The following is a 20,049-nucleotide window of genomic DNA, read 5'->3' on the forward strand; positions in this document are numbered from 1 at the left end:
GGGTTGAGGTGGATGAGGAGGAGGAGACTGAAGAAGAACAACCCACTCAACCCGAAATGAAGTTGATGCAATTGGTAGAGGAGGAAGACTTTCGGGTGGAGCTTCGGGGAATTAAAAGAAAGTTAGAAGAAAAAGTCGAACGACTTAAACATCACCGAAGCTTCGCCCAAAAAATTCTTCAAAAWTTGAATACAGAGGAAGAGGAGGTGATGGCTCGGATGAACCGAGAATTGTCTCAAATTAATAAGAGGCGTCAAGCCATCACCTCCATCCTCGAAAAACAAGTGGAAGAGGAGCAAATTTGTGAAACTTTGATAAGTAACATTAATTTTTAATTTTTTTATTGTAGGTATTTAGTGTTTAGTGATAGTTAGTGTTTAATTTTTATTTTAGTGTTTATTTTTTATATTGTTAATTTTTTCTTTTATTTTATTTTAGTGTTAATTTATTCTTTTATAATTTTTAATTTTTATAATAAATAGTGTTTACTAGTATATCTACCTTTTATTTTCCCATCAGAGGTTCATTGACTGAAAAGTGATATAGTTGAGAGGTAATCGAAACTCAGATCGCTGCATTCAGAAGCGTTTACAAACAGAGCCTTTGTAGACATTTAAAAATAAAAAACATGTACGTTACGCTTTAGTTGCTAGTTGTTCGTCATCATGCGAGTAATAAAACAAAAAATTAAACTTCCAATAAATATCAGTGATTTTGATATTTCTATGAACCAAAATCGAAGACATGGTGATTTATTACCTTCATCCATTCGATGTTTAATTGTAGGTCCAAGCAATTGTGGTAAAACTAACCTAATTATTAATCTTATTGAACAGATGAATGGTCTCAGATTTGAAAATTTATACATTTATTCAAAGTCTTTATATCAACCCAAGTATCAGTATTTGGAAAAGCTTGTAAAACCCATAAAAGGTTTGAGCTATTTTGCATTTAGTGGTTTAGAAAACAATCTTCCGCAGCCGCATGAAGCAAAACCGAATTCTATATTTATATTTGATGATGTAGCATGTGATAAACAAGATCTTATGAAAGCATATTTTACTATGGGGCGACATAAAGATATTGATTCGTTTTACTTATGTCAAACTTATTCACATGTACCGAAGCATCTAATTCGTGATAATGCTAATTTAATCGTTCTTTTCAAGCAAGATAACCTAAACTTACGACATGTATATGATGATCATGTAAATACTGATGTATCATTCGATAGATTCAAAGAAATGTGTTCAATGTGTTGGAAGAATAATTATGGATTTTTAGTGATAGATAAAGATAGCGATATTAATAATGGAAGATACAGAATAGGATTTGATTTGTTTATTGATCCTCAAAACAAATAAAAGCTCAATACACGGTTTTACTATAATTTAGTTATAATTTAACGTTCTTATTGTGAAGTCATCATCTTACACAATATCTTTTAGTGTGTGCATTTAGTAGGTAATTTATAAATAATATGAATACAGAGGCATTGCAAAATACAATCGAATTAAAAAAAAAATTAATACAAAAACGAAAACAGCTTCAACATAAATTAGCCTTAGTTAAAACGAATGAGCTGAATCAACAACGTAAATTTTTACCGATTACAACCGAACTTAAAACAATTGCAAAGAAATTACATGTAGATGGAGTAAAAGAGAATGATAATTTAAAAACAGAAAGTTATTCTAAAGCGAAATTCCACCCTTTCATTGATATAAATGATTCTTTGCCATTTGCAATTGCAGAAGATAAAGTTTCGAACCAGCAACATCAGCAAACATCAACACTCGAAAACAGTGATTTTGAAAATATTTTTAATATGAATAATAAATCTGAAATTAGTAATCAGAAACAAGATATTGAATTGCAAGAACATTACATTGAAGATATATTGCATGGTAAAGAAAATGCTCAATTCGACAATAGGTTCGGTGTAAGATATGATAAGCGTCAGGATAAGTTTTTTGTTGGATCACAGCAAGTGAATTTTAAAGATGCAAATATTACTATAAAGAATAAAGTGTATGAAGCTACACCTGGATTATATGAATTGTTATTTAGAAAATATCCCAATAAGATATATACTGATAAGGACTTAAATAACTATAGTGATATATTGCATAGAACCCACGCATATAAGAGAAACTTTAATCCGCAAGATCGAAATGTTGCTTCAAGATCTAAAAAATATAAACAAATTATTGCTCCATTATTACGTGAAAAGCTATCATCATTCTCAACTTCAACGCCGAAAACGGGTCGAGGTATGTTTAAAGAAGTAAATAGAAATAAAATAGATTATGTGCATTGGGATGATCCTAATGAACTTGTTGAACGACTTCGTTTGTTAATAGCATCTCAAGCAGCTGGTCATACAAATCACTCAAATGAAATTGTTTCTATAATTGAGGAATTACGTGAATTCAATATTATAGCTTAATAAAACTTGTGATTCAAATTATAACATGTTTAGTTGTTAATGTACAATACGTGCAGCTGGTGCATATTGATTGATAAGCTTGGTAGTGTTTAAGAAATGAAACGTATGCAACGAGKATCTTATCAGMTTAAAGAATCTACAATTAAAAGTGAYGTTGTCAATGAATTACACAAGCCTGCAAGACGTAATTTTAATAGACGTAGAGTCATAATAAAAGGTATTAATGACCTTTATCAAGCTGATCTTGTGGAAATGATTCCTTTTGCTAATGAAAATCAAGGTTTCAAATACATACTTGTAGTTATTAATTGTTTTTCAAAATATGTATTCTGTGAAAAGGTAAAATCTAAAAATGCAACTGATGTTACTCGAGCAATGAAAAACATTTTGGAAAAATTATCAACACCACCAAAAAATTTACAAACTGAYCATGGAAAAGAATTTTATAATGCAGATTTTCAAAATTTAATGAAACAGTATGGAATTCATCACTACAGTGTTTTTAGTTCTAAAAAAGCCTCTATTGTTGAAAGGGTTAACCGTACTTTAAAAAATATAATGTGGAAACGATTCAGTCTTCAAGGTCATTACAAGTGGGTGCATCTATTAGATGATGTTGTAAAATTGTACAATAACACTTTCCATCGCACCATTCAAATGAAACCTTCAGAAATAAATGAGAACAATGAAAAAAAAGTTTTAAATCAAGCATTCACTCATATAAAATTAGCTCACAAAAATAATAAATTTAAAATTGGTGAACACGTAAGAATAAGTAAGTTTAGGAATGCTTTTGATAAAGGATATACTCCCAATTGGTCAAATGAAATTTTCACAATTAAGGAAATTAAATTAACCAATCCAACAACATATTTGTTGTGTGATGAGAAGGGGGAAGATATATCAGGAGGATTTTATGAAATGGAGCTTCAGAAAGTAAAACATCCCAATGTCTACTTGATTGAAAAAGTTATTAAGAAACGTGATAATAAGTTTTATGTGAAGTGGTTAGGTTTTAGTGATAAACACAATAGTTGGATTGAAAAGAATAGTATTGCTTAAAACAAGATGCATTTGTATGTGTGTGATATTCAAGGGTTTTGTATACCAGAATTTGTTGTTAAAGAATTAACTATAATGGATGCTCAATCAATTCTACATCATCTCTTTAAACCTTCGAAACCATATGAAGACATAGATTTATTTTATAGAAAACAGGTGAAATATCTGGAAAGATATCATCATTTACTAGGTTACAACGAAGGACTCGAAGAACAGAAGAATGTTGCGACAATTATTAGAAAATTTCTTCATTTAAATGAATTTAAAAACAGTGAAACTGATATCATCATCTACGTGAAGGGTCACGTAAAAGAAGATTTCCTACGAGAAATTTTACCCGACTCATGTGTACGAATAGTCAACTTAGAAAAAATCAACGAATCGCCCAAATTGTGTAAAACAAGAAGAAGATGTGGATTTCATATTGTAGATAATTATGATTTTATGTGTTCATTAAATAATGCTAAGTGTATTTATGAATGGTTATGTAAAAAACTTATTCCTCAATAATAAATTCTTTTAAAACATTTAATGACTTTTATTTATTTAATCAGATTTCTCTCTTCTCTTTAAAACGTTCAGACATAACGTCAGCATTCTTGTTAATGCAGGTGTATCCAACACGTTGAGATTTGCGTGATAAGTCTGATTGCAAACTCCTACACAGTGCGGATATGAGTAAATACATAGTAGACACGTATAGTTTTGTTTATGGTTAGGGATTGAGATAGGTTAAGGAAAACGCATACATAAAAGTAAAAATTTATTTGAAATACATTGTTACATACATGACACAATGTTATACATTTATTAACAATTATTATAAATACATACAATAGTGCAAAACTATTCACATAAATTTATATGAAAAAAATTATTCTTCAATAAATTCAATTTTTGTTGTGTTTCCAATTGCTCCTCTACTAATCATGAATAACTTTGCACCATTTTTAATTTTCGCATTTAAATCAGCAATTTCTTCATCAGCGAGACGTTCAATGAACCGATGCGGTAATATAGTAGAAAACTCATCACAATCCACCATAACTTTCAGTCCATAAATTGTTGAAATTTTTCTAAATGAATTCACACTAAACTTTTCATCAACTTTAATACTTTTTATGCTAACAAATGATCCCATTTCTAAATCTTTGTTCAAATTTTTAAATGCTGCACTGTTMATCTTGAATATTTACGTTTTTCTTGCACAATCACAAAATAGTAAATTTATATTATAATATTTAATTCGTACTGATGTGAATAGTACCGTAAATGAAGTAAAACTGAATTAAATATTAAGCGTGTTTCCTCGTTTATATAGAACAAATGTAGGGAAACTAAGAGGTGAGGGGTACGGGGTTATTTTACTTAGAATTATTATGTCATGATCTCAAAATAACTACAACGTCATCAGTCTAAAAATAGCTGTGATTCATCGAGTGGTGACTCATTGATCTAAAAATAGCAATCATAGTAGGGGATTCACATAATTTCCAATGTGGGATTCCCCAAAGTGACGCATGCGCAGACAAATTCAATGCATGACATCATGATCCAAAAATAGCACACAATTCTCAGAATTTTGAGTGGGGGATTCCCGGAATCCAGGAGTGGGATCCGGATTCCTGGTTCCAGGATCCAGGAGTGGGGGTCTAAATTCCCGGAAATGGCGCATGCGCAGATGAAGTGAATTAGAATCGGCACAGCTTAACTACTTAGATGAATTAATTAGACATTTCCCAGAGAACGTTCAATCTTTATGGGTTCTAGAGAAAATTAGCACCATCGCCGAAGCCGCGGAATTCCTGTCAAGTCAGGAAATTCCTGGACAAAATCCGGGGGTTAAAGAAAACACCACCAGAGATAAGGGCCGTACGGTAACTCACCGGCACCCCACAAACAAGGAAGTGAAGCGTCCGAGACCGAACGACAACAACTTCATTGAAACAAGACCACCAGTTCCGGGTGACCGTGGCACTGAGAAACGGACTTCCGGAAATCAAGGCCACACAAGATTTTTCTCAAATCAGTTCCAACGACGTCCAGGAAACAATCAGTGGCGCAACAACAACCACAACAACGCGAGATCTCAGGGTGATGTTCCACAAGCTCGCAAGGATTCGGGAAACGGGGGCGGAGTACAAAACGGGGCCTAATGTACTCCCAACAATGCGATGGCCCACGAAGTGACGGAAAGAAACAAGTGCGTTTGGGAGAAAAACGGAAACGTTCTTCTTCAGCACACACAACGGAAGGAAAACTAGATGCTCGACCGCGAGCATCTCAGGTAACCACAAACGTCTGTTCCTTAATTAAATCAAACGTCGCAGGTAACCACATCAACAAGCAAAGGGTTGTACCGGAGATCGACATCCAAATTTCACAACATTCAGTCGTGGCGTTATTAGACACCGGAAGTGAAGTCACCTGTATCTCGGAAGAAGTTTGGACCAAATTAATTGCGACCGGAAATAAACCACCTACACTACCGGTCACTTCGATCCACCTTCGCGGAGCCATCGGACAACGAAGCTGCCAAGTCGTCATCCAATGTTTTTTGGAGATCATAATCGACGAACACGTCTATTCCATCGTGGCACTAGTAGTGAAAAATTTAATTAAACCTGCCATTCTGGGAGCTGATTGGCTAAAAAAACAACGAGCTGTCATCGATTTCGACAACAACAATGTAATTTTGAAAGGAGAAACGGGCCATCACAGTTTTTCTTTCAAGAAAACCGTTGAAGTTCAACCTGAACCAGAAGATTACGTGGAAGAACTTGTCGGCCATATCGAAATTAACAAACCGCCGACTACAAACCGTGGCAATGAAAAACACCTAGAGTCACTTAGCGCTCTTCAAGCCAAAGTTGAACCACTTCAAATTCCCGAAACGGCGAAGATAAAATTAAAACGCCTGCTGCAAAACTACAGGTGTGTGTTTAGTCCGCGTCCAGGACTAACACACAAATATACGCACGAAATTAAACTGCATGACAAAACTCCGTTCTTGAAGAGACCGTATCCAGTGCCTTTTGCTCTTCGTCCTGCCTTTGACATTACGATTCAAGAAATGTTAGACTTAGGCGTCATAAAACGGGAAGCGTCGCCATATACAAGTCCAATGACGGTAGTTAAAAAGAAAGACGGGTCGGTGAGAATTTGTCTTGATGCTAGAATGATAAATTCAAAAATGATTGCTGACTGTGAATCTCCACCCGCCGCTGACGAATTATTACGTCGATTCCACGGAGTTCGTTTTATGTCCACCATCGATTTAAGATCTTCATACTGGCAAATTCCTTTATCGCCAGAAAGCAGACAGTACACCGCATTTTTGTACAACGGCCGTAGTTACACCTACCAGGTCCTGCCGTTCGGACTTAAAACTGCCGTCGGTTCATTCAGTCGTGCAATGGACGTAGTCTTGGGTACCGAAGTTCGCGAATTTGTCGTGAATTACATCGACGATTTATTAATGGCTTCCGAAACTTTGGACAAACATTTGGAACATCTTCGACAAGTGTTTGAAAAATTAAAGCAAGCCAAAATGACAATAAATCTTGAAAAATCAAACTTCATTCAAAAAGAAGTGAAATTCCTGGGACACATTCTCACAATAGACGGGATTAAAGCGGATCCGGAAAAAGTCAGCGCAATTCGAAATTTTCCGGTCCCACAGAAAACGAAACACGTACGAGCATTCCTTGGACTTTGCAATTTCTACCGAAAATTTTGTGCTCGATACAGTGCAGCTACACAAGATCTCAATAAATTATTGCGAAAGGGTGAGAAATGGAGATGGGGACGCAGTGAACAAGAAGCGTTTGACCGTGTGAAAGATTTGTTTCTCGAAGCAGTGTTGTTACATTACCCCGACCAAAGCAAGACATTCTACGTCCAAACCGACAGTTCCGGCTATGGATTGGGAGCGGAATTGTACCAAATCCAAGAAGACGGATCACGTGGTGTGATTGCGTTCGCAAGTCGTTCTTTAAAAGGACCTGAATTAAATTACACCACCACTGAAAAGGAATTATTGGGCGTTATTTTTGCATTACACAAGTTCCGAATTTACATCCAAGCCACAAAAATCATCATTCGAACCGATCATCAAGCACTGAAATTTCTGAGCCGCTGTCGATTGCTCAGTGAACGCCTAACTCGATGGACGTTAGTGTTAGGGCAATATGACTACGAAATCGAGTTAGTAAAAGGAAAAGATAACGTAGCCGCCGATATTCTTTCACGTTATCCATCTGACGGTAAAGCCACTTATGAATATCCACGTGAACAACCAATCGTCGCAATGTTTGAAGTCCACAACACACCTGAAATTTTGCAATTGATGTCCGACCTTAAACAACACCAAACAGAAGACCCACAATTGAGACAAATAATCGAAAACAAACGATCCGGCGTAGCTGCTCCAGACTCGAGAACTCAAAGGGTTTGGGCACAATATAGTTTAAAAAATAATGTGTTAGTTCACAGGTCACAAAATTCTAACGATGACTGTCTTGCCGTGCCTGAAAGTTTGGTTATCAAACTCATTGATTACCACCACCAACTCCTGGGGCATTTTGGTGCAACCAAAGTGTACAACTCAATGAAAGGAGATTATTATTGGCCAAACATGTACCGGTCAATCAAGAAGCGTCTTCGAAGCTGTGACCTTTGCCAGAAAACGAAATGCTCAAATCGTCCACATCAGGGGCCACTAACACCAATCCTGTATGACCATGTTGGGGACTTAGTTAGTGTCGACTTCTATGGGCCGTTACCGACCGGTCGATTAGGGGCATCCTATGTGTTTGTTGTCATCGACGCCTTCAGCAAGTTTCTCAAGCTTTATCCAGTGAGAAAAGCTACCGCAAAAATCGCTGCCAAACGACTTATCGAAAATTACGCTGAATACATCAAACCAAAATGCGTATTAAGCGACCATGGCACACAATTCATTTCCAACACCTGGCAGAACAGTTTGAAAGCGGCAGACATACAGCCAACACTTTCGTCGATTCGACATCCAGAATCAAATCCTAGCGAGCGCGTAATGCGGGAGCTAGGTAGAATTTTCCGAGCTTATTGTCGAGGAAATCACGCCAGTTGGGTCAACCACCTTAATAATATAGAAGACTGCTTGAACTACGTTCCACATATCAGTACAGGATTTTCTCCATATGAAATTCTGTACGGCAGAAAACCGCCAAACCCATTAGATGCCGTTACATCAATTTTACTTCCTCAACGAGTGCCACTACCCAGAGAAGAAATTCATGAAAAAGCCCGTAAAAATTTACGTCATCACGCTAACCTTCGCCAACAAAATCAAAAAGGCGAAACTACGGTACTGGAAATTGATGATTGGGTACTACTGAAGAACAAAGTCACGTTCGACACGAGAACGCAACAATTTGCCAAATTTATGCCATTGTACAGTGGACCGTACAAAATAATTGCTAAACCACACCCAAACACGTACCAAATCGCCGATCCAGTGTCCAGTGAAGTAAAAGGGGTGTACAACATGACCAACTTGAAATTTTACCACCGACGAGATGATTAAAATCTACAAGAAGTTCACAAGTGCTGCATTCACCATACTGGCGCATCCACCATCTCTTGCGCACCCACCATGTTAGTGCGTCCACCAAGTAGGCGCATCCACCATCTCTCCCAGCAACACGGTTCTGCTAACCTACCACGCGTTGTCTTACGCCGCATCTACGAAGCAACGCAAGACAGGGGGCGAATGTGATGAACGCGGTATTTATAAATTTTATTTTATTAACCATTCATCCCAAATTACAAAAATTTTAAAATTTGTTTTAACGGCGTCCAAATTGTTTCGGTCTAACTAAGAAATTTATCTTATCTTAAATACACACGTGTTTTGTGAATATTGAAATGTTTAGAAAAGTGTCGTTCTCACGAAATGTTTCCAAGAATTCCTTAAGTGTAACAAATCAAAAATTGGTCGATTGGAATAGTTATCTGAAATTTAGATGTTAAAACCCAAGCGTCGCCGGTCAAGTGCTTATGCGTTGAAAATTACGCCCAAAACCAAGTCTATTCGAAGAATATCAAATTTCACATTTGCACGTGTGGGTCAAAAGAATTTTAGCGAAATTATCACATTCTTGTTTAAACAAAGTCAGTTCACAAAGCCATTATTTTAGAAAGACGCGCAGAATTTTTCTGAACATTTTGATATAAAATTTAACCCTAATTTAAGTTGCGGCAATCGTAATTTTGATGTATAAATTATTTATTTAATTAAATCATTGTAAGCAAATCTGGCACGGTACGATTGCTAGCCCTTTACTAACGTAGAGATTAGAAGGAAAGTAGGTGGAGATTTCCTAAGGAAATCCGTGGAAAATGCGAAAATGTTAAAATAGTACCGCTGTAGTACTGGGGGCGACATCTAACAGGGGGTAGTACGACGAAAATTACAGTTTTCTTACGGCTTTCTTCCTTTTACTTTCCGTAAAAATTTAAACAAACAAAATTTGTTGTTGCATTGCTAAACCACATAAAGTTCCATGAGCGTCAGAAAAACAATAACAACCAATTTTAGAGTTTAATATCTCTTTCAGGCAAATTGGTGTTGATTCGATATTGTTACTGTATTGTATAATATTATCAGAAGGGCTTAACAAATTGTATGTTTAATAATTGCGAAATCSCGAATCAAGGAAACACCATAGCAATTAGATAATAATAATTTGGTGAGAGTTAAACGAGGTYTGATCAAATGCCTAGACATTTTAAGAGTCAAATTTGCATAATGTCACATATGTGGAAACAAAGAACAGGGGTAGGGGGTAAGCGAGTTAGCGTCCCCTATTTAAAGTTAACACTTGTTTTTCGAAGGGAATTCGATTTTTGACTGTCTTCCGAGTTAGTCGATTTTCGTGCCGCTGCTTTCGCAAATTATTTAAATTTTATAAATTYAAACAATTCCGATTTAAATTAACTTTCGTTGATTTAAGAGCTTCCAGTTGAGCTAGTGAATTAAATGAATTAATTTAGTGCTAGAAATAGTGAAATAAATAGTGTAAATAGTTTGGTTATAATTGTTCGCTTTAGTGATAGTTATTATTAAGTGTTGTTAAACCAAACGACAAAGTGCCAGTTTAACTTCGGATATCGGCGAGCCATCAGGAGGATTAAACTTTCTAGGTAGGCCCACGAAAGGGTTATATATTATTTTAACTAATTCTTTATGCAAAAATTTCATTAAGTTTCTTCAAGTAATTTTATAAATTAAATTAACGTTATCTATCATTTACCGTGACCACAAATTTATTAAAGAATTTTAAATTCAAAACTTTAAAATATAAATTTAAATATTTGTTTATTTTCTTCTTTTGTTCTTGAAAATAAAGCGTTAATACTTGCTAAAATTAAAGCCAAATAATTTCATTTCTTGTAAGGAATTGCAACAATACTTATTTTGCCGTATTACTTAATTTTTAATTTATTTATTTATTCATTTTGTTGATTTGAGTGTAATCCTCAACCCTAAACTATTAAAACTTAACACATCAATCATTAACCTAAATCAAAGGGTCTCCAGCGATTTCTTTGCCTCAAATCAATTTAAAATTTCTTCATACAAGATTTTGAAGGTAGAATAACTTGTTGCATATTAAATATAGGGTAGAGTAGGACAAATTTCTCTCTCGCGTCGTGCTAGGCGATGAGAGCAAAAGTATTTGTCTTTTGCGCAATGGCACCTGAAATTATAGACTCGTTTGTCGGCCATCTTCATGGGAAGAGTCGTGGTCCCCGGGGACCCTCTTCCCCAACTTWACAAGGTCTAAGCCACTGTGTCAGGTCGTAGTTTCCGGCAGTCGGACTTAGAATGGGCGTTGTAATTCCCGCTCCAACGGCATATACCATGTATATGCAGGCTACTACGAGATAAACGAGACAAAATAACCATCCAGGTTATCTATAATCAACTGGTATCGCGAAATGACAAAGTTCTGAACAAGTCTTTGTCAAAGCTCGTGGACGAAACACTTGTGAGAGAAATGACTTCTACATTCATTCAGTCATGTTGCAAGGACTTGTATATCCTGGTTTTGTTCGGAAATTATTATAGGTGTTTAGGCACCTGACTTTTACCTGAGGCGGTATTTCGGCACTAGGGCGTAATAGTAAAAAAAAAAGGGCGATGCACTTATAAAGGCCGCGAGCATGTTATATTCCGACTCTGGTACAAGTGTAACTTAATAAACGCGGTTAAACTCTTTCCTCGATAATATAAGTTCGAACAATATTAACTGAAGTATAGGGTAGCTTTGTAGTACGTAAATAGAGTTCCAATCATCCATCAGCTGTTTGAATTCATTATTTTAAATCCCGAAGCAATTGTGGTTACGTGACTTACAAACTAAATTAAATAAGAATGAACAATAATTTTTAACACCTGGCAAAATTGGATCAAACTCTCACAACTCTTTCTTTCTGTAAGAAATGCTTTGACAGTTGTAAATAAATTACTTTTGTGGAAACTTGACTTTTAATCCCTTCTCCCACGCGTTTTGACACTACTTTGAATCCGAATTTGTGTTACGACACAGAGATAAACACAACGTAGGTAAGTGAAAATAATTATAAGGTTTACTAGACGAGCCAGATAAGCTGAAATCAAAATAAAGGGGTAAAAGACGAATTAAAAATTTAATCTTCATCAAATAGCAACAATATCACTATCACGGTCTCACTACAGTACAGACAAAGGAATTTACAAAAGTTGGGTAACGAATTAACAAAAATCAATGAGTCAGGAAATGTTCTAGAAAATGGTAAAACGTAATAATTAGTTACTGACAAATAATAAATCCTAACGCTAAATAATGAATAGTAATAATAATAAATTTGTAACAATAATAATAAATATGTAACACTAATAATAAATATGTAACAAACAGTTCAATAATAAAGATGCATACAAAACTCCGTACTCATTTATAATCACCAAGTCTCACAACACCATTATGACAAAAAAGTGCACCTAATTTCTTCTTGAGTTTTTTTTTATTTTTTAAACAAAAAAATCACATAAATAAATACATTTTAATAAAAAATAAACTAAAACAAACTTAAAAATAAACACAGATCTGTATGTTTTATATTTAAACTATAAACATCATTCTACTTAAAATCTAGATGGCAATGACTCTAAATTTTTTAAAGAACTTCTTTACTACTTCTTCTTTGCACTTCTTCACCACGTAATATCCTTTCAATATCTTCTAAGCTGTGTCCTCTGGTTTCTGGCACAAACAAGATAGTGAATATAAGTCCTAGCACACAAACGGCACAAAATAGCCAAAAGGCTCCGTGTTCACCAATAACGTCCTTGAACAAAGGAAAAGTCGTTGTTACAACAAAGGTGCATGTCCAATTAAATCCTGTGGCTAGCGAAGCTGCAGGTCCTCGAACTTTTGCGGGCAAAATTTCACCCATCATTAACCATGGAACTGGGCCAAAACCAAAAGAGAACCCGAGTACATAAACGATAAAATTTGCAAGTGGAATCCAACTGTATGACGAAAGATCAATTTTTTGTATACTCATTAAATAAAAGTAAGTTCCCAATACTGCTAAACTCATAATCATTGCAATACTGGAAATGTATAATAGAACTTTTCTTCCAAGTTTGTCAATAAAAATAGCTGCGATAAATGTTGATACAAAGTTGACAACTCCGACAATTATGGTTTGAATGGTTGAATCGAGATGAGATCCAGTATCTTCAAAAATCTGCGTTGAATAGAATATAACAACGTTGATTCCGCTCATTTGTTGATAAAACATTAACCCAAGAACAATCAATAGAGGAGTCAAATAGGGTCTTTTAAATAAATTTGTAAATTTGTCTTGCTCTTCACTCGACATTTTTTCTGATCTAAGCAATTCTTCAGATTCCTTCTGTACAGCATCTTGATTATTGTTTCCTCGTAGCCATTCCAGAGCTTTGCGTGACTTAACGGATTTTTTTTTCAAAATGTACCAATGAGGTGTTTCTGGTATAAACCAATATCCGAACAAAAATGACACTGTTAGCAATGCTCCAATTCCAGCAATTCCTTTCCATTTAAAGACAATACCCATTGAAAAGCATATCAAAATTCCTATATTGCCAAAAGTCGTTGGTAAAAGACCCAACATTCCACGATATTTAGGTTGAAGTATTTCTCCTAAGTAAATAGGAAGCGTCAGAGACGCTATACCGACGCCACATCCAGAAATGCTTCTGCTGATGTATAAGTGCCAGTACTCTTGAGCAAGAAAGTTTATGATCCAACTGATTAAAAAAAGGACATCACTAATTAAAAGAGTCATTTTTCTCCCACAACGATCGATTAAGAAACCTCCCAAAAAACTTCCAAAAAGGGCAGCCAAAGGCATAAGTCCAGAAATCCATGAAAACTGAAACAACAAAGAAATTACTAAATATCTATTTAGTTTATTTTTCGGTAAATTCACATATTAGTAGCTTAACTAAAACCTTACCTGTACTTCTGTGATATTTAAATCTTCTTTCAAAGAGATACCTGCTGGTGAAGTATAACCTCCTATGTATCCAGTTGCCCTGGACAACCATGAAACGACAACCGTCACCCAAATCTGAAATAAAAGTACTGCTTGAAACTGTGAAAACACTTTTAATGATATATTTATGTGAGTAAAATGTTAGAAAAAATTAAAAAGTACGTACTTGTCGAAGCAACGGATTTTTTAAAATTCCAAAATCCCAAAGGACTTTACATTTTACAACTTCAGATCCGTTGTCTGAACTTTCGTATTCTTGATTTATGTTTTCAGTAGGTTCCATTTTATACTGAGACTCCACACTTGAGGTTTTATAAACAGAATTAACTAACTGGTATTTTGGTGAAAAGTGTAGATCATCACAATTCTGAAAAGACTATAAAATTTAATTAATAAAATAAATAATCATGTGAGAATACTTACCTCTTGTTGTGTTGCGCATGGACACAAGTTTAGCAGTGCATTAGGTTGAGAATTAGTTGCAACCCTAAAAAAGAACAATTCAAATTAGATTCTAATTTTTTATCTAGGTAATGGAAATTCTATGTTTATCAGTTTTTTGACAAAATAATTGTTTCTTATTGTTTAATAAATTGATTTGATTGTCACACGTAATACAAGTAGCCAAAATATCAATAATAATCAACTTACATACTATAGGCGATGTTTACAAATTTTAGACACACTAATTATATAATCAAAAATACAATATAACATCTACTGAAAACACAGATAGGCACTGTTGAAATACATACTGTCTAAATGTATCTATAAATTATTATCTAATTTCTCGTACCTTATATATCTTCAACAGTACTTACCTGATATTATTATCTTAGTACCTACAATTTTAGATAACTTTAGTTTTATTTTCTAAATGTAGGTGTGTTTCAGATTTTGGACTAGAGTCTAAAAGCCTAGAGGCTTATAAGTCCAAAATCTGTCTCTTACTTTTTTTTTATTCTTATGTTCAAAAGTGGACTTTCTACATTTTTACAGTTTATCATAAAAATAAGAAATCAAACGTTTTCTGCTTTGTAAAAATTATTTATGCTTAATAACAGGTTAATAACAAAATGGAAACGTATTTCAAGAACAACATTTTTATAGTAAAATCGTTTTCCTAAAACCTACTAAAAATTTTATGACATATTATAAGGGATTAACCAAACAATGGCTTGAATTTGTAACCCTCCATAAATGGCACGTTCCTTTGCAAGTGTTGCTGCACCCACTATAATAAAACGGGGTCCTATTTAAAACCAAAGTAGTGGTAGAGTTTTACCAACCTATTATTTAAAAAAAATCAGCTTGATTTAATAATAGCTTGTTAATAGCCACTTGGCTTTTCTAAATTTCTTAAAATACTTGACTTTAATAACAACTACATCAAAAACTATTAAAATATTTCAAGCATTTTAGACAAAAAGAAAGTAAGTAATCCGACACTGACCTGTTTCCTTGGTTTCTGGGTCCGAGTGGGTTCCACTAATTTATGATTTGTTTACCCTCTGGTTTACTCTTAACAATACCGCATTTAACTTAAAAGTAATAAAATTTTTAGTAGGTTTTAAGAAAACGATTTTACTATAAGCTTTCTTATTTACGCGTTCTTTTACTATGCTTTTTTTAATGGTAATTTAACAGAAACTACAGGGTGTTTACGGATTATATAACTACTAAAATAATTCGTTATGAGAAGTTAATTTGAAGACCAAACAGTTTCCGTATCCAAAAATATTTTGCATTTACTTACTCACCCCCCCCCCCCTCATGATTTTCACTTCTATGGTAAAAATATCAATGAAAATTGCATGACCCTATGGAAGAACCAATCTGACTTTAGTATTTAATATGATTACTATAGCAACACAAAAAATTTCCGGAAATTTTTTGACTCATTAGCGCAAATTAATAAGTGGAAATTTTTTTACAACAAAAACTAACCTCCAATTAAACAAAATTTTATTTTGAACATCAAAAGACTTATAATTGAACTCGTGATGTCATGAAATTTCTAGAAACAATCAACACACTCGGGGTATTGTAAGTGAAAATAATGTGTATTGAATGTTGACTGTCAAAGTTTTTATGCACGAAAAAGGGATAATTTTGTGCACAGAAAACTTATCAGGTGTTAACACGCGTCAATTTAGTAAGTTGTAAACGCGCTTTCGGGTGAATTGTGCAATGGCCAACACCGAATTGACTAGTGTACGGGCAAAAATTGCCTCAATGAATATAGATTATTACGTATAGGTAATTAAATTGTGATTATAATAAATCAAGCTTGCTCAAATTATCAAATTAGAAATTCATAAATTTATTTAGAAAATGTATTTTACAAGTATATAATATTAGTTATTAGTATTATTATGATGTTAAGTTTACAACTTTGTTTTTTTTTGGGCTTTGTTTAGGGGTAAACAAAAGTAAATATGTATAAAAAACGGAAGAAACTAGTTATTTATTAATAAAATTTAAAAGTAAATCACAAAAATACAATATTCTAATAATTAATGTAATAGTCTTCGTCGTCACTACATTCCTGTAATCTGTGTGGCATTGAATTAACTAAAGTTTGTTTGACATTTGTTTGACTTATTTGTCCTCAAACTTCAATTACATTATTTGTTAATTCATGAAGATTACGTGGTCGCATCCCGTTAATGTTGTCGTTCCATTCCCGAACCATTTTAGCCCATAGATTTTTAATAGGATTTAAATCTGACGATTTCGCCGGCCAATGAATAGTTTGTATTTGATGTTGGCAGTCGTGGAACTATTGCTGGACAATTTTTGCGGTGTGAACGCTGCTGTTGTTTTGCACAAGGATAGGCGGTTCATACCGAAACGAATTTTCTATTTCGGGGAGAAGGTGGTTTTCAAGGGTGTGCATTGAATCGAGGAAGCGTGACCTTGACCACAGCACCTGATGGTCGTCCTGAATGCATCCAGTCCCAAAATCTTGCAGAAATCCTTCCACTCCGCTTCACTGGCATCACATTATTTTTATGGTATCTCTGGTTGCTTCTTCGCCATAAAATAACTAGTGCATCTTGTGAGGTTTGAAATATTTTTTTGTCGGAGAAAATAACGTTGTTCCAGTCAATATTTAAATGTTCCTTGCAAAACTGAAGTCGAGCTGAACATGTTCAGGACTTATTTCGGCAAAAGTGAGAAATAGAAAAGTTATTTCTCTTAACGAGTTCTACTGTTAGTGTTTAGAATATTTGTTCGTAATTCGTGAACATCTTGTTTAAAAAAAACTTTGTACTCGAGAATTACAAGTAAGATACAAAATTGTACGAAATCAGAGATAAAAAAGGTCGAGCCTCCGATTTTTAACCTTTGGATTTTAAACATTCTTTACCCTGATAGCAGACATTATATCGAGCGATCAAGATAATTTGTAATCGAGTCATCTTTGTATCTGAGAACGTATTTCTAACTGCACGTGAAACGTCAAATAAAATGACAAGTCAAAAGGTAAAACGGCCCTTATTGGCGATGCAGACTTCACTTCTTCGTCGCATACGCTGTTGGTATGTATGTACTACAATAAACGGGCCTGTTCTCCATTAACGTCTGCTAAGCCATAACAGTACACTATGTCCGCGTATACGATGTTAGTGTAGAGCATTTTTCGTTTTATTAACACAAATTATTAATTACAAATTTGCACTGAAAACTGATTGCACTGGCGATTTTAACTCTGACTGAAAAGTCAACAAACGACAAAGCTACAAAAACGCCAAACGATAAGAGTTTTTATCCGTTTTTCTTTCGCAACCTTAAAAACCACTTGAAATGGAAAGTGAATATCCAGTGTCGTACTTAAATTTACTACCCAAATTTTGATCATAATTTTTTCGTTCACTATTGCCTTTTTCCAAAAAATAATATTTTTCTGTTAACGTACCCCTTACCCGTGGTTAAAATTACGAAAACTATATCAAAATCACTCTGTATAAAGTAAAATAAAGGATATTTGAAGAAAACTCCAACATTCTTTCTATTAACTGCATTAATTTTTTCATATTTAGTTTTTGTTTTGTAGCAGTTACAAATTAATTTCAGTTTTTTTGAAAGAAACTTGAAAGTGAATAAATAACTTTTTACATCAGTGTTAGACTCCGCGTAAATTAAATAACAATTGTTAAATTGTTAATAACAATTAACAAACAATTGAAATTTAACAAAAACGTGTTTTTTATGGAATGAATAATGGAAACGTCACAAGACGAGCCCCTTATGTTATCACTTATCACTTATCACAACAAGTGTTATGACAACAATAGAGTATTTTTATAAAATATTTTTGTTTTAATTGTTTTAAAATTTGCTATGGAACTGAGCACTTTTTGCTTAAATAAGAATAATAATAAAATGTATTCACGAGTATTCATATTTTTTTCTTTGACTTATAGGCACCTATAACATTGCCTTCAATGTATTGAATTCTTAGGATGGCCATTGTATATAAAGACTTGAAATAGTTGGAAAGCGATTGTGCAGAACTCTTCAACTCCGATTGTGTAAACAGAATTAGCACAATAATCAAAAATATTTTTCAAAGCTGCGATCAGAACGGAAAACAAAGTTTGGGAATCCATTTGTGAATAAATAGTAGTAGAAATACAACTTTTTACAAATAAAAGTAGTTAAAAAAATAACTACAGTGAAATCTTCCATAAACGGACACCGACGGTGACATGCTTTTTTTCCGGTTAATGGAGGTGTCCGCTTAAAAGAAATAAGTGTACATAAACACAAAACAAAAAAATATATATTAAAAAGGTAATAACATAGTATTTGATACAATAGTAAGGCTTATCAACTACTTTTTAACGAAAAGTAGTAGTTTACTTCTTAAAACAAGCAAATCTATAATTAAATCTTTATTATTCTGACTCAGTGGAAAGAAAAGTTCATTTTTCTCTTGATTTTGGACTTATTTTTTTGAATTATTTTTCTCAGCGTTTTAAATCCCATTACATTGGCGGTTTTACTTTTTTGATAACGATGGGACTTTGACAAATGCGTTTTCGCAAGTTAAATAACAAAAATGTTTGTGAAAAACATAATTTTAATAAATGGCAATTCTAAAAAACAACTTTAAGATAAAAAAATACAAAGTCGTTTTTAACAAGAACAATTAATTAATTAATTTTCACAGTGACATCGTTCTCAAAAAAATAAAATCTCCAATGTATAATGAGATTTGGAAAGCAGAGAAAAATCAAGTCCAACTTGTTCTTCCTACTGAATCAGAATATTTAATAAAGTTTTAGTTACAGATTTGCTCATTTCAGGTTAAGCAAAAAAATGTTATTCCTTTGAAGTTTTAGCGTAAAATTAAAGTAAACTCAATCATACTGTATAATAATGTTTATTGGGTAGTCTATTTCTTCGGTATTTCTTCGTTAACTTAATACAAGTAGTATTTATATGTAATACATAAAAACACAAAGATGGACAGAATTTCACCACTGCTGAAATTGGAATCTTAATATGCAGAACTCGCGCTCCAGAGAAAAATTTCAAGTAAAATAAGAAACCAGGAGCATGAAAAAAATGTTTAAAAAATTTTAACACAAATTTTTTGACATTTGATATTTTTTCATGTCTATTTAATGATACTGATGATCTTGTATATGTTTTTTTTTACAATTATTTAGTAAATGTACAAAAATTTTGCCATTGAAAGCCACAAATAACATTTCCATATTCCTAGTATCTTACCTTATGTGGCATTTTTCTCTGGGGCGCGAGTTCTGGCGCACCCTGTATTTGATTCCCGAATTTTCTGACTAAAAATTACATAGGCACGCATGACATGCTGACCATGCCGTCCGCTTAAAAGAGAGATTTTGTTTTCAACCTTCCGAATTGGGTGTCCGCGTCCGTTTACGAGAGAGTCCCTTCAACAGAGGGACAACGCCATTTAAAATACATCGGCA

General features: G+C 33.9%; 1 protein-coding gene and 1 pseudogene across 1 annotated transcript; one reads left to right on the top strand and one right to left on the bottom strand.

Moving 5' to 3' along the window:
- Positions 1-5,667, top strand: part of LOC123006706 — a 6,828-nt pseudogene extending 1,161 nt beyond the window's left edge.
- A 6,614-nt stretch (positions 5,668-12,281) lies between these two features.
- Positions 12,282-19,927, bottom strand: LOC123006707 (facilitated trehalose transporter Tret1-2 homolog). Its single transcript, XM_044401389.1, has 5 exons — positions 19,911-19,927; positions 14,510-14,573; positions 14,253-14,462; positions 14,048-14,161; positions 12,282-13,963 (listed from the first exon to the last, which is right to left on the bottom strand). The coding sequence occupies exons 1-5, from the start codon at positions 19,925-19,927 to the stop codon at positions 12,719-12,721; spliced, it is 1,650 nt and encodes a 549-aa protein (XP_044257324.1). The 3' UTR covers positions 12,282-12,718.
- Positions 19,928-20,049: the final 122 nt, after the last annotated feature.

This window comes from Tribolium madens, unplaced genomic scaffold (assembly GCF_015345945.1).
Source record: "Tribolium madens isolate multiple individuals breed KSU strain unplaced genomic scaffold, Tmad_KSU_1.1 Scaffold_2;HRSCAF=44;Tcas5.2_LGX, whole genome shotgun sequence".
Taxonomy (NCBI): Eukaryota; Metazoa; Arthropoda; class Insecta; order Coleoptera; family Tenebrionidae; genus Tribolium; species Tribolium madens.

Bases quoted from the DNA above. Each gene is read 5' to 3' on its own strand.
- LOC123006707 (XM_044401389.1), bottom strand. The intron at 14,463-14,509 runs GTAAGTATTCTC...TAAATTTTATAG, and splicing joins CATGCGCAACACAACAAGAG to TCTTTTCAGAATTGTGATGA. The intron at 13,964-14,047 runs GTAAGGTTTTAG...TTGTTGTTTCAG, and splicing joins TAAATATCACAGAAGTACAG to TTTTCATGGATTTCTGGACT.